We start from the raw sequence: 16,205 nt of genomic DNA on the forward strand, positions 1-16,205 counted from the left end.
CTCTGTCCTCATCCTCTTCCAAGTGTTCAGAATGTACAGTCCTATTTTATGACTGAATTCAGAATTTATAGTCCTATATTATGGATAAGGAAAAGCACCTGGAATCTTTATTTCAGCAATGACATTATTTACAGGTTAGGCTACTTAACACAGTCTAGATGTGAACCAACAACAAGGCAGCAAATGATGATCAAAAGCATTATGGCCTTTCTTCCWAGCAGGCAACTTTGTGCCCTCATAATTTAGACTTATATTTGGATCTGSAAAACTGTGGCTGACTAATAATATTGAAAGAAGGCATATTGTACAAATTAAGGGTTTCTCTGTCTCCAAGTTTTGAGTAGATCCTTATGAAATTTTTATGACAATGCATTGTGAACAGTTGCAGCAATTTTGTTCATAGGCAAACTCCAAGTTTCTTGCTTATACTGCTTATCCAGTCCTAGAACACTATATTTTCAATTTACAAACTGAGAACAATGCCAAAAAAAGTTTTCTTGTGCTTCCAAAGTGCCAYAGAAGCATGTTTCAGACAGGTTAGGGAAAGCCACTTCTCCTATATCCTCTGTAAAGAGTAGTAAAATTTTATTATTCTACTGAATCCTAATATTTTCTGTCAAACCCCTAAAAAATAGTGGACTGAGAACTTTCCTTTTTTTTAAATACCTGTAAAAATACTGTTTGTAAGTTCCTGTTAACTTTGAGACACAATGATAATTCTGGTACACAAAACCACCGAACTACAAGAAAACGAAACAATCTCCAGTCTGAAATCCATTGAAATCAAAAGAAGACAAAGAGTCCATGAATTKTCCTCTTTCTAGATGGCAGAATTTCACCATGATATAATTTCTCTAAGTTTAATAATCAATAACTGCAATGGCAAAAGGTAAAGAATTATTAAGAAGGTACACCATGCTAAATATGTGCTACTAGCTCTATTTAGCACTCCTTTGATTTTACCATCAATGCACAGAGAAGTTCCCAAAAAAGAAAGATCTTGTCTGCYAGCTGGTTTTTGTTACAGGTTTTTATCCCATTGACAATCATAGCTATAAATTTATAATGAGAGATCACAGCTAAAACACAACAGATTAAAACAAAATCAAAACAACAGATTTTTATAAAATAAAATACAATCAAACATTAGCAGTTTTCTTACACAGCCAGAACAACTTCCAGCATTAGATAAGTTAAAACAATATAAAGTCATATTGAAGACTGGGGAAAAGGAGGAATTTTCAGACAATGATGAATTAATACCAATCAGAACTTTATATTATGGTAGATAGCCAGCATTGTATTTGGATCACCTAAGTCTTCTTTGCCATTTTCTTCTCTTGTTTTCCGCTTTTTGTTTTGCATTTTAATTGAAACTTATTTCTTATTAACTTACATAAGTTTTGATTGATAAAGTGTTTATYACAATTGGCTTACAGACTGCTTCATGTATTAATTGACAGAGGCCATTGGAGATCTATAAACTGATTATTCAGTCACTATTGTTGATAAATATTAAATGCTTGCAAATATCTGCTGATAACAAATTCACTGTTAATCACACACCTGTTTTATGAGTCAGTTTAATGCAAGCTAGCAATGGTAGTTTGTCTAAGGAAAATGAACCCTTTGACTTAAGCTATATTGTTTCAAATATTAAAAATTATTTACATGCTTTGTGCACTGTTGAAAACGAAGGATTTCAGTGATGTCAAAGGACTTAAAATTGCAAGATAACTAGTATAAGTGAGAATAGAATAAAACTTTTGGGTTTTGCAGTATTATACTAACTTGCAAATATTTTTTGCAATTACGCTGCAGTGCTACTATGTACGTACAAAAATTACAACAAGTACAACTTTGAAAAACTATAAAGAAGTAGACTGACTAATATTAACATGACAAAAATTATTTTATTTACCTGACTTTGCAATTCACTTTGTTGCTTCAGACGAAGATTTTCTGGTGTATCAGCCACTGTAGTGAAGGACTGCTTTGGGTAATGTCTAGAAGAAGAAGCACAAAGCCAAACAGTAAATATTTGCACATGCTAGAAGGTCAGATGCATTCCAGCACTCTTTCCTACAGTGTACAGAATTCWTTCATATTTTGTTCTGAATTAGAAGTATTTACCTTAAAAATAYTGTGTCAGACATGCCTTAGAGAAAYGATATGAAGGAGTTCYTGTAACRAGTCTAAATCCTACCCATCCATCCKGCCCACYAACTTCAAAGACTGGTCAGCTGAAATTTGCTTTCAATACAGTGATTAAAACTTTGTTTCACTGCATTGTCTTGKARTAGTCACATGCTGGACAAAGGCTAATCTAAAAGCCCTTAAAAGTGAATTGTTTTACAGAAACTAAAGCTGCAGAAGAGAGTGCAGCTGGAATCCCATGGGCTCTTTAATCCATCAGTGTAGGAACCAGAAGGATCAAGGCAGGTACTTTCCGGGTAAAGGAAAAGTCAAATGCTTTAATGGTAAATACATCAATACAGTACTGTAATACCCAGCACCACAGGCTGTGGTGTCTCTGAACTGCAATCTATCAGGCATCTCTCTTTCCATTCGAAATTTTACACTCTTACAATATGTTCCTACTATTTGCTTTGGTATTTTATGGCAATAGGCCCAAGGGCACCCTGCTTAAGCTGGTTGGACTAGATGATCTCTCTCTTTGGTGATCTCTTCCAATCTTAATTACTCTGTGATTCGATGAACTGTAGCAGTCAAACCCTACTCATTTACAGGGTCACTATTAATTTTCATGGTTTTATCTTGCAACTTTGCAGGCAAACAAGAAGTTCCATTAYAGGAAAGACTGCAAAAAGAAGCAAACAGCAACATGAAACAGCACATCCCAAAATCGATATATTATCGTAAGCCAGAAACACTACAAGGAAACTGATTCTTACTAATTACTTTCCATCATCTTCAGTATGAAACCAAAATGTTCACCTTACTGCCATGTGAGGCACTCATGTGAGGCACTCATGCATTCAGTTACCATTCACAGCTTCCCAAGCCTKCCAGTTCCCCTGAGTAAACAGTAAGGGTATGAAGACTGAGGACACGCAGTAATTAACATTTCCATGTTTAAATTCAGGATTATCTCTAATGTGTTTTTTCAGCAACTGGTTCTATGTTGTTGCTATGGCTTCATCACATAATTTCTGTGCTGTGTAAAGATGATACRTATTTTCATTCAAAACTGTATTTTGTTAGAAGCTTTTCTGTTTACAAGTCCAATTTCCGTGAAGTGYGTGGTTTCAGTTAAAAAAAAAATYATCTTAAAAAWTAAAAAAAGCATGAAAAATTGAGAAGGATTTCAGGCTTTAGCCAAAAGCTGAATGTTTCCAACTCAGAAATGCAAAATCAACARCTGATAACTAAAGCTGCCTGAACATCATACAGCCAGCTTTGCTCCAGGCCTGATGCCCCATCAGATGACATYTTTCATTGCCAGATTTGTACACCACAGCATAATTGAGTAGACTCGGGCACCAAGAGGTGTGGAACATCCCCTCATTCATGGTGTCATTACACAGGGAAAACAGGAGGAATACAGGACAACCTAGGGATTTTGGGCTCCCAAGGGCTGATAACAGCATAGAAGTAGCAAAAAATTAAACACCTTGATGAAAGAAAGYTATTCCTCAGAGAAATGTAAGAACCACCCCAGACTGGATACTTGCAGATGGACAAACAATGCTACTCTAAGTTAATGGTGAGACACCCATTGTGCCAGCCTCTTGCCTCAGAGTGCTCGTGTCACTGAAAACTCAAAACCAAAATGTCTAGGCATGACACCTTTCATTGTGTTCTTTTGAAATTACAGCCAAGTCCTCCCAAAGTCCCACCCAAGATGGAGCTTTGGCCAGAGAGAGCACTGAGTTCTGTACGCGCTGCTGCCTCTTCYCTCCTTCCCAAAGCAGGGAACCAGCACCCGTCAGAGGCAGCCAACCCCAGCCAGCAGAACGGCTCAGCCACAGCTCCAGCAGCACAGGGAGGCAGAAGGAGGCTTTGCCTGGAGAACACCAGCTCTTGCATGAAGCAGATGGTGTCAGCACTGTGTATTATCTTGGGACAAGGAAGATACTTCCACAAGGCCTCCTCTTTTTTGCCTTTATTTCATTTTTTTCTATCTCATGCTTYATTTTTCTGTATAGAGGCAAAAAAACAAATGCCAGAATTTCCACAAGGAGGGTCATAAGCCCTTTTTGGAAAGCAGCAATGAGCAGATGGGGAAGGCAACAAGCCACCTCACAGCCAGGGCTTGCTAATGCCCAAGGAAGATTGTAGTAATGGTGCATAATTCACAACTTAAAGCATAGCAGCCTTCCATACAGCAGTCATGAGGTATCCATGGATAGTTCCTGTAGATGACAAAACCCCTCTCCCTAAAAAAATATAATCTGCTACASATGAAGCTAAAATATTACATTAGGCACATGTTGAATGCTGAAAGCATAAACCTTCATTGCAGTGCTTTACATCATGGTTACTCATCATGTCCCTGCTAGTACAATCACAGTAATCACATGTATTCATCCTTTTTAACATGGAGAACACAGAGGGTGAGCCAGCTCWGATGGGGTTTTTGGTCTGGTCCCTTTGGGAACTGTGTGGACAGCACCAAGGCAAGCCACAGCCCCCAGAGAYCCTGTTAGCAGCAGCAGCCTGCAAGCCCAGGCTCTCAAATTAAACCTCTTATTCTGAGGCATAACATACACCTTGTACCTATCATTCACCAGCTCTTACATCTGATCATTTGCAAAAGAAATGCTTTMTTCCACAATTAGTACTCAGAAGCTCAGAGGTATTTCAGCATTCCAAGCAAACCACTTGAAAGCCAATCTAAGAAAATTATTTATTTTAGAAGCACTGTTTCCCTACTTCAAGTAGAAAGGTATGCATAGTCTTGAAGAAGCAGTGCTTTAATATGCTTGAAAATAGTATGTAAACTGATTTTATCAATGAAAAGTATTTACACTTAACCATGGAAGAAAACAATACACAAGACAAGCGAACAAAACTGCTGAAATTTAAACTGGTCTTTAAAATKATCATCTAAACCATTTATCAAAATTTATTACAGTGATTTAAATAAGAATCATTTAGTAAAATTAAATTAGCAGTGCATTCTACTATGGGTTGTCATTTTAACTGCAGCTGATTTATGAGACCACTCACACAGTATTTCAAACTAGAGAGACATGGGTTTAGATACATCCCTTCTAATTTATGGAAATTCTTGCCTCAAATGCATTAAAAAGACTAGTGTTAAATTTAAATCCTATCTTCAGCTTTCCACATTTGTTTTAAGCATACTGATACCATGTCTTCAGGATAATTGTCAGTRTTTAAGACATTAAATTATGTGAAGACTATCTAAGATACATTGTACTATTGGATACTTTTGTTTGAAATAGAAGGCTGAAACACAAGTATTAAAATTCACTAATCTGCTTTTTTTAACTATCCTTTTAGGGCCATACCACATTTCATCAAAATGTTCTGAATAAGGATAAGTAACTGGATGGCAACAGCCTTTAATTCAAAGGGCTGACAGTGGTCCCTGGTAATCCGTTGCTCAGTTTCCCTTTTGTCCAAGATGATGTCTGAGAAAGAGCCAGGAATTGGTTAAAGAGGTTGATCTCATGTCAGCTACTTAATAGCAATGTCCAAAGGATTTTTTTTGTTTGTTTTAAGTCTTTGTTAGTTGCCTAAGTCTACTTAGCAATATGTGTTACCACACTAATGCTATTAGGATTAATCCTGAATAAAGATCTATACAAGAAGTTCCAGAACAAATCAGGATACACAGTATGGTGTCTCTGCTGYGGGTTACTGTATTGCCTGCTTCAGCTGCACAGCTTGATTAATAAATCAAACCACAACTCAGTCTCTTGCTGCGTGCAAGGAAACWCTTTCACTTTCAATATTTGGAAACAGGATCAGTAAAGCCTCTGAGAACTCAGGAAAGCACCTGAAAATTACCTAGCTTTTCAAATTACTAAACAYAGAAATTTTTCCAAATACTTTTTAGCTATAAAGTTCTCATCAGCTTTTTCATGCTCTCAAACCAAAAATAAAGGGGGGAAAAATGTTGTGAGAGAGAATGAGATGAAGATTCAGCTGTGTCTCCATTGCAAAAGCTCAGATGCAAAGACTGAGATAAATTCAAGCATCTATTGACATTACCTTCCTCATACCTCACTSTTAACCAACATTTACAAATGATTAAGAGGAGCATRTGTGTAATTTCTATTGAAAATTAAYTWTTACTGTTCTCTTACACAATTAMAACCCTCGTCAAAGTTACTAGATTTCTATTGAATTAGTCCCCTAGAATACCTATTCCATGTTTTCCTGCAACATTAAATTTGTGACACCTTTTAACAAGRGAACAGGTACAAAATATACAAATCAAAATTATTTTCCCAAGCAGAGGGTCAGCTCCATCACATCTTTTCATAATATCAATTGCCATCACAGCCTGTCACATTAGGCTATCTATCCTCTCCTAAATTTTGTCCAAAGTAACTGTTCTTCTAATTTAAGCAAACTCTAATGGATAAAGACATTTAAAAGAAAATGGGGGGAAAAAAAAACCCACTTGTTTTTCAGTTGCACTAATGCAGAGTGGAACAAAATAAACCAGAAAGACAGCATAATAAAATTAAACCACTCTTACAAGAATTACAGAAAACTGTGACAATTAGTTATGCTTTTAAAATTAGCACTTCAGTACAGTGCATGTAAAAATTGCACATTGAAATTAAACAGTGAATTATGATGTAGGAGTCTGGATGTAACCCAAGTTACATCCAACTGATGGACAAGTGGGGAAGTTCCATCCCAGACCTGCAAGGGCCCAATCTGGTRAATGTGATCCGAGCCCACATCAACAAACAGCACAAAAACAGAGAGGAGAAACAYAGGAGATCTCCARTTATGTCTCATATAGAAGACACAARACAAAACATTTTTTCCAGGATAAAGGTGACAAGGTATTAAGTTGTGCTTGGCTAGGGAGYATTTAAACTGGCAGTTTGAAGAGGCACAGGACTGCTTTTGTCTCCTTACCTTGAAACTGTATTATTCACAGAAAGACATGTAAGATGCACTAGAGCAGAGARAGAACCAGCAGGAGGGAAACCTTGCCCACAGCTGACTACTGGATTTGAAATTCCTGCTCAGTTGCACTTGCTGCTCTGAAGCTCCAGGAGGGATTTCCCTGGGTTTTCTCTTTTGTTTTGAGTTTTCTGTTCAAGATCACTTATTTGCATGCAAATTATAAGGGATTTYGTACTAGGAAAAATGCAACTACTGGATAATATAGCTTTGGTATGACAGCATTTGGGCAATGAAGTGAACAAGAAATATATCACAATTCTCCAGAAATTACTCTGGAGAAGATGACACTTGGCTACCRGAATCTGGCCAGCTGTGTGAAGAACTCTGGCTGCCATTAGCTTGCTTTGGAAAGCATTTTTCAATCTTTGTCTTCTGTTTTTAAAGGAACTTACTTTTTCAAATCTTTAATTTCTGTATCTGTACTCCTTACTTGAAGTAAAAGAGGAAGTTCCTTTCATACAGTAGCTAAATGCAAGTTCCTTTATATGAGAAAAATCCCCTAAAGAGATGAGTTTGCAGAAGTATTGATTTGCAGGAGATTTAGCAAGCAATAAGATCCATTTTAGAAAAATTAAATATATTCCACTTGCTTGTTAGTGTAAGCCATWACACCCTTGCTCCTGGAGTGAATGGAAGCCACATATCATATAAAACCAGGCACACGTTGCGCATTGTGCATTGTGCTACTGGATTGTCATTTGATACACAACTGCAGAGACCCAAAGCTGGGCTCCCTTCAAAATCTAAAGTTAGAGACCACATGAAATATTCTGACTGTATCTGGCTCCTAGACACAGGTTAACGCCTTACTGTTCTCTGTTAGAGCTGAAAAAATTAACTGTTTACTGAAAACAATAAGGCAGAACATGTTTACGTTTTAGATAAAATAGTGTAAAAATCTGGTAGCCAACTCAATACCAAATTTCATGACTTGCACCATCTGAAATTCCACTCGTAAATTTTATTGTACCAAATTAACAGAGCAGTTAGCTCTCCAAATGCATGTCATACATGGAGGAACCCTGAAATCACAGAGAAGTGGACCACACAGTAATTTTTTAATCACTGGCAGAAAGGACAGCTATGGAAAACCAGTCTAGACAGAAAATCTGGAACCTACAGMAGYTTGTTTTAGAATTTAAAAGGCCAGYTAACTTTGGAAAATAGTGCAATCTTGTAAATTTACAACTTTTTCACAGCAGTATCCAAAAGCATTAACCTTACTCATGTGACCAGCATTGGCTAAGTTTTAAAGAAAAAGCATAGATGTCACAACATGAAATTATATTGTACTTAGAACACCAAGATGACCAAGAAAACTATTCAAAATACATTTTCAGATACATGGGCTGTCTGAATTTGCAAGGCACCTATACTGATACTTTGATTTCAAGTAGCTCCCCTGAAAACTGCTTTGAACAGGGTTTGTTATGACAAAAGGACAAGTGCCACTGGGCCAGCACTGGCAATGTCACACAGGCAGCTGGGCCCATGCTCTAACGACCAAGGAGTGCTGTCTTTTTGCTTCCTCTCAACAACTGTCTCAGAATCAAAGAATGCCCCAGCTCCTAGGTGATACTAGCTTTTTATGCATTTCTTATATTTTTCTTTTATCTATGTTTTTCAATTCCATATTTATTATGCAAAGGAAGATACATGGTTAAGGAGACAGGCAAGCCTTGCTTCTTGAGAAATCCAGGTCAAAACATTTTAATTTTGAAGATTTGAGAAAATACAGCAGGAGGAAGACAYAGTTCATATCCTATCATATCATACTGAGAATTGTTACATACAGATCTCAGCCAAGTAGCACCCAAACTCATCAAAAAGATCAAAAAGAGTAAAMTCCAAGCACCACAGATGTCAAAAGTAGAACTGCTAGAATTTTCAGCAGAGCCAGGCACTCATCSTTTCAATAATTCACCTATTCCTCAGCTGTGGGATTCCAGTGCTTGGGGAAAGAAAATTAATCAGCAGCAGACCAAAAACTACAGGGCAGCCTGGAGCTGTGCAGAAATCTATTGGCAGCACAGTAGTAGGTATTGACAACAGATCAAAAAGTGAGAACCACTGCTGGAGAAGGATACACAAAAGATGCACAGAAAGTTCAGGGAAACTTAAAAGGAGGAGGCAACTGTGGCAAAACAAAACAATMAACAAAAAACTGACTGCAACAGCAAAATCTGCTGAAGGTGCACACACATATCTTACCATTTGMCACTGCTAGATTGCTCCCAGGATATCTCCCAGTGAGCACTCCTAGAGCTCTGCCAGGCTTATGCATTATCTAGACACAGAAAACTCCACAGAAGTTTCAGAAAACTTTGTAATCACCAGCGGCACAAAAAAAAGGCTGATGTTGCAATATTTCCGAATTATTTTCTTCCGCATTCTCTGATTATTACTTCTTTCTAAATATCCAGGAGACAAAAGGACATGAATATGAGCAGGAAAAAACACAGACTGAAGGGGAGTTTCTCACTAACTTCATTTGTCAATTTACAGCAGCAGATCTGGCAGAGTAAAAAAACACACCATGACCCATAGTTTCTATGGACTGTTACTAAAAACTGAAATTCTCATTCACRCATTCATTGGTACAAAACCTGTCAGGCCATATAACACTAGATCACAGCTGTAATCAAACTGGAGTCCAGCTGTTGTACTGTCCTAAAACTGAAGAAATAAGCCAAAACCAGGAAAAGTAAATATGAACTAGTTCCTAGCTTCCATGTTTTTTACTTCTTAACTCTTCTGCATAAGTTTACTAGCTTTTATATGCTTTTCTTATTTGTTTAACAAAGTTATGAAGCCAAGCTTCACCCAACAATTCATTGGTGCTTCTGAATTCCAAAGTTGCCATTCAAGGCATGGCAAACAGGACCAAGGGGGCAGTAAAAAGCCATCTGTAAGACCAAAGGGAAATAAGTGCTAGAAAGACATCTTAAATGTTCTTGACCTTGCAAAAACTACCATTTAGATGGCTATCAAGAGAGTGGGAGATCAAATACCCCTAAAAGCCAAAAGGCATCTGCCAAGTCATCAGTCTACCAAAACTGGAGTCATAACTGACTCACCTCCAGAGCTATGGGTGTCATTCTGGAGAGCTCAGCCAACTCCATCCTACTCCCTTCAGAGGGACTGTTTCTGCAACTAACTATGGAAACAGGCCTCAGATATTGCACCTTAAGTAATTTGGAGATTATTAAGAACTGGGAGAGGAGACCCAGAAGGGAGGTGGAAACAATTTATCTCCAGTGCCTTAATATTGCCACCTCTTTAACTGTAAAGTTAACTGTTAACCATTTGTCCTCTAAAATGGTGCCACCATCAGCAACTCCAAACTAGAGCAAAAAAAGTACATTAAACAGAGTTTACATGTGTGTTAGAGGGAAAAAAAGAAGGAAAAGTTGCTTTTTTGTCAAGTGGAATTTTTACTAGTTGCTTATTCACATTCTGTAAACTCTAAGCAGCTATGTTAACTGTGCAGCTTTATAGAATATCTTTCCTTTAATGTATTCATTTCTATTAGTATTAGTGGAAAAGAAAGTTTATTTAGATTACAAAAGAAAGGTTATGCCAGAATGGTGTAATAAAATTTCATATTAGAGCACATTTGCCTATTCAAAAATATTAAATTATACATTCAGCTTCTGCTCACAGATGAAGAATACTCTCAGTAGAGGATGCTTTGGCTTATTCTGATGAAAGGGTACAAGGGTGTAAAAGCAAACACTGTAATTTTTTATGTAAATCCTTGGCAAACTTCAGTGTATTACCAATTTAATTTAATACATTTCTAGGTAACACATCACAGGCCCCTCACGATGTGGCATAGGATGTCGTATTTCACAGAAGATCTGGTCTGTAAACTCCAAATTCTAAAGCCTGGATAATTCAATCAAATCACAGATTCCTTTTTATGTATTTGTCATGAAAAAGCAACAACCTTGTCACATTTTCACTAATACCCTGCAAACACCTACAGAATTTTTGCATACATTATGCTCTCAGCTCCTCAAAGGCTCTTAATTATTTTGACCAGAGCCAGGTGCAGTTGCCATTGCTAATTAAATGCTMCATCAGTATTGTTACAAAGACTGTCCTCTCCCCTCTGCTTTCTCTCTTTTCTCCCTGCTTGAAACAATRCCACCACRTATCTTCCCAATAAAGTACAGGGGYTTCTGTCACGGCTCTTCGTATTTTCAATTAAAGACTTAGGCAAATGAATGAGCTTTATGTAATTCATAAAGAATGGGCTTTCTCATCACTTTCTTGGATACAGACCCTAAATTCCACCCAGTGTTCCAGAGACTGAAGCAACCGCACTGGATGTCATCCAAGATGGTTTTTCCACAAGTTTCCACAGAGGAAGTTATTCAAACTATAGGCTCATAAAATCAAGSAAAGGCTTGGGCTGGAAGGGACCAYRAAKATCATCTAGTCCAACCCCACTAACATGGTCAGAGATGCTACTTATTGGATCAGGCTGCTCAAGGCCACARCCTGGCCTTGAACTCTTCCAGGGACAGGGCATTCACAACTTCTCTGCAAACAAGCAGAACTTGGTGACATCTCCCGAGCTCATTCCTTTAGGCTGAAAACCTCACTGCTGATCTGCCTCTCAACAACTTCAGGTCAAAAGGCAAAGAAATGTTTTCCATCTCCCCATTTGGAGAGGAGCAGGAGAGAGCAGCTGATGAATGGCTGCTGATATCCTAACAAATTAATCCTTTCGGATGTAAAACAGGCACAAACAAAATCCCATATAAGAGGGATGCAAGCAATTCCTGAGCTGATTTACAGAAACAGACTTCCCAAAGCATAAACAAAGTACTTTAATGACCACAAAATGCAGAGAAAAAGCTATTTCCATGAGGTATGCAAAAATTCAGCATGTCAGAGCAGATACATTATCACACTGCCAGATCAAATGCGAAAAGGTGAATTATGGGATAGCTAGAGAAGAAAGGAAGTCAGTGAACTAATAGTGAAAAGACGTGTGATATGTGTAAGATGAAAGGAAAAGCTCATGCTTCAGATCACACAGCTTAGTCATTAAATTGCATTTACACCACAGGAACACAGAAGACCTGGGAAGGTAACCATGAAAAAAAAAAAAAAAAAAAAAAAAAAAAAAAAAAAAAAAAAAAAAAGCGAAATAAAAGTGAAATATCTCCTAACTCTCCTCCTTATTCCTAAATGCTGCAGGCCACAGATCTGTCAGATGTGACTGTCTGAACCCCTTTCACACCTATTACTGCATTCCTGCAAACCCATCAGCTAGATCCTCCATGTCCAGAGCCCTCAGAGGGCAACAGAATCCATTCAAAATAAAACTGAATATGTGCCTTTGAGTAGCAGATAAAGAGAGATGACAGCAAATGCAAAGCAAATTATTTGTAGCTGCTATAATGAAGTTCACAATTGCAGGAAATAAGTTCACAACCAAAGCTTGAACCYGAACACCTAAAATTGGTCTTATGGTTGAAAAACTAATATTTATCCTGTCAGTGTATGATCAGCACCATATCTTCACTAGCATAACAGACAGTAAAGCCATTGAACTATCATMTCAAAAGTCAATAAATCAAGGTTTCAAGACCACAGAGGTTTGTTTAAACTGATGGAATATATTTCAGCTGGTCAATTACATTTTGAGAAAAAAAAAATCTTTGTCAAAAATATGGTGTTTCACTACAGTGCTAGTGACTTCATCACCAAATTTTGTTGGAATTACACACAGATTATTACTAATAAAGTGTTTCACAAATGCAAAAATAAAATAATTATTTTATAAAAATTAATTAAGAAGCAATCAATAAATTATTTATAAACAACTTCAATTTCCTCAGAATCACTAAGCTTTCCACTGGGAGTTAGATTATTTTTGTTTCCCACAGATTTACTAATAATCTATGCACACAATGATCCAGCCAACTATGTCTGTTCATAGAAATGGAAAGTATAGCTGAACCAATTTCTTGCAGCTCAGTGAGGAAGAARCCTGGAGCCTCTGAAGCAGTTCAGTGACTAATATTCCCTGAGTGTCAGCCAAGCCACATGAAATCACCAGTAAAGCACATCACTTCCTCTACAGGCCTGTTGAAATTTACACTAAGAAGATATTTTAGATTCCAAAAACTGTAYTTTCTGAATATTTCAGAAAAAAAAAACCCACARTATTTTAAAGCTGAACAAGCCATAAGCCTTTTGTCAAAACTAAACTGTGCTGCAAATGTCTCTTGGATATGTAATTATATTTCCTTGCCTGTACTGAGATTACTCCTGGGGGCTTCATATGGATATTTACACTTGTGGAGCTATACTACCAGATAGGAGCATGGAGTTCCTTCCATAAGTAGCTTTCAACACAAGAACAAATGCACAAAATAAAAAAACTTTCAATATTCAAACTAGAGCATTTCCAAATGCTTAAAGCAACTCTTAAGCATCTGCTTAAAACTGCAAAAACTCAGAACAGATTTAAATCTTAAAATACATTGCTCAAGTCTGCAAATGAGCTCAGTTGTGTCCAGCCCCTCCATCTGTCTGTCCTCCTGCACCAGCACATGTGAGCCTTGGACTGACAGAGCTCTGTCTGCCTGTTCATCAAAACCCAGATATCCAAGGTGTTGAGCATTGTCACTTCTTCCCTTCTCAAGAGCAGGAAAAYTTTACTTGAGAAAGCTGAGGCATCTGTGGGGCACTGCAGTGGCCAACAAAAGCAAAGAAAGAAAGACCGCTGCACACCATAGCCTGAGTTTGGTAAGTTATTCAAACGAAAAGCAAAACATCTGAATGACAGCTGCCCACACTGRAGACTCAGAGAACAGCCCCCGTTTCACTGGGATCCAAATGGTGAAAGGCTATGGTAGAGCCCAAAATAAGTGCCTGAAAAAAACAATTTTCACAAAACCGAAATTTTGTGGAGTAAAAAGATATCGGGGGTGGAGGGAGGAAGAAAATTTGAGGGCATATTTAATTAACCTGTTATCGTCAAAGGTGTTAAAAACATAGTTGTGTACTGCTCACCAGTGAAAGACTAAATGTTCCATTTTGATGGGAAGTTGTTTATATTACAAAGAATAAGTAGAAGGTTTACCATCAGCAGAGCTGTTGAAGGAGCAGAACTTCTGCTTTAATAAGAATAAAATGGAATAACAGAGCACAGCTACTTTTGCTGTTCAGAATTTAAAATATATACTTTCCCCATGCAAATACTTTTATGCCTTTTAAGCTCTTGCTTTTTTCTTCCCCAAGTCTTGTAATATGCCTGTTAATGTCTTCTTGTGTCTTTTAAGGTTCTTGAATTTTTAATAAATTAGGCTGATACTTGGAGCTCAGTCTCTGGGAGTTTCTGGCTCGGACACAGTTCTAGTCTCATGGCTCCCCATCAGTTATGAAAGATTTATGAGGTCCTGCCCCGAAAATCCACAATCCTGAAAGCACAGTAGTTAGAGCTGAGGCAAAAGACATTTCCTCAGGTTGCCTGCAATGGATCCAGGCACTTAGACTTTAACGATGTATCTGTGCTAGCAAATTAAAACCATCTAGCAACACTCTCTGATAGTGAGGCTGGCTGCCATAGAGCAACCACATGCTGCTGCTCAATTCTCCTGTCCAAAACAGGACAACCACATCCAAACTGCCTGAGGAGAGCAGAGGTTGGCTCATCCACGAACAGAGCCATTCCTAGGAACTGGCTGGGAGAGAGTAACGAGCACAGGCTAAAGCTGTTGTGCCTGACAGCATTTCAGCAATTTAACCACGAGTTACATACATATCTCTGATTTGCTAATACCCATGAAACAAAGGAGTCGCAGCTGGAGTTCCTATACCACTCGACTCCCACCTCCTCTGCTCTCCAGGAAGAAACTTCAGCAACTTCTACTCCAACATTGTACAGCATGAGTTTTTCTATGTGGCTTTTCTAAACCTTCTTGTCTCTTTGTTTCTAAATCCCAGAACCACAGAAGAGTGGAGGGTAGAAGTGACCTCTGAAAATTGCCAAAGCACTAGAGAACCAACCAACTAGAGCAGGCTGCTTGCAACTATGTCCAGTCCCCTTCCGAGTATCTCCAAGGACAGATCCACTCTGGGCAACCTGTRTCAAGTGTTCAATCACTCTCACTGGAAAGTCAACCTCAAGTTCATCCATGTGGCCCTYTGCTTCTTTCCAGTATGTCCCAGTACTCCAATACAGATTCCCACCAGGCCTCAGCGGAGGTAAAAGATCACCTCCCTTGATTTGCTCTATTTGTCCTGATTTTTCTATTAGTGGATTAAATGAGAAAGAAAAGGACATATATATTTAATATTTAAGCACTAAAATTTTGTTTCGGTCATTAGTTTCTTGTCACTACTATTATTTACACCTTAATGCTAAATTGCCTGCTATTGAGAATTCTCATACACAAAACATGTAGCTCTTTTCTGCCCAAAGACAATTGCTAAGTAAGGTAAATGACAAAAAGACAGCTGCAAATGCTCATAATCAAAGTAACACCAGTAGTGSGATGAAGGCAAAGTCTTTCCAATGGCCAGCACTGCAGCTAGCCAGAGGAAAAAAACCTCATTGTCTCAATACATCTCATTTCTTGCCCCTTTATTTTGTTATTGACCTCATCTCAAATCTCTGCCCCTAAAATCCTGCCTATTGCTTCTTGGCTGAAATTGTTGGGAAGGAAGCAACAAATGAACAAGGACTCTGACATGCCAAGAAAATGGCTCTGTTTCCAACACTTGTTGTACAAAGGGCTTTCAGTGTGCAGTTCTCTCTGTGTGGTGCTGCACACAGCGATGGCCCTGCATATGTGCCACCAGAGGTGACTCCACCACCAGTTGACTCCTGACAACAGTTGGAGCCTGCAAGAGACACACCACGGTGACGTTCTGATTGCTACTAGAGAAGGCTCAGCCATCTGCCTCCTGCTACGTGCATGACAATGCAAGCTGCAGTTTAAGACACCCCTGTTATGTCAGATAAACTGAAGCCTCTCTCTGCTCATGCCCTGCGTGGGCAGCACARCTTCCCCTTACACAGAAGGATGCCAGGGTGGCAT

At 38.3% G+C, this 16,205-nt stretch overlaps 1 protein-coding gene across 2 annotated transcripts in view; it reads right to left on the reverse strand.

Moving 5' to 3' along the window:
* Positions 1-16,205, reverse strand: part of NEBL (nebulette) — a 244,553-nt gene that overhangs the window by 169,679 nt on the left and 58,669 nt on the right. For both annotated transcript variants that reach the window (XM_057383631.1, XM_057383639.1), the window contains exon 3: positions 1,922-2,006. In XM_057383631.1, the coding sequence (XP_057239614.1) occupies positions 1,922-2,006 (85 nt within the window). The remainder of the gene's footprint in view (positions 1-1,921; positions 2,007-16,205) is intronic.

This window comes from Malurus melanocephalus, unplaced genomic scaffold (genome assembly GCF_030028575.1).
Source record: "Malurus melanocephalus ecotype Western Australia unplaced genomic scaffold, MMel_1.1 scaffold_14, whole genome shotgun sequence".
Lineage (NCBI taxonomy): Eukaryota > Metazoa > Chordata > Aves > Passeriformes > Maluridae > Malurus > Malurus melanocephalus.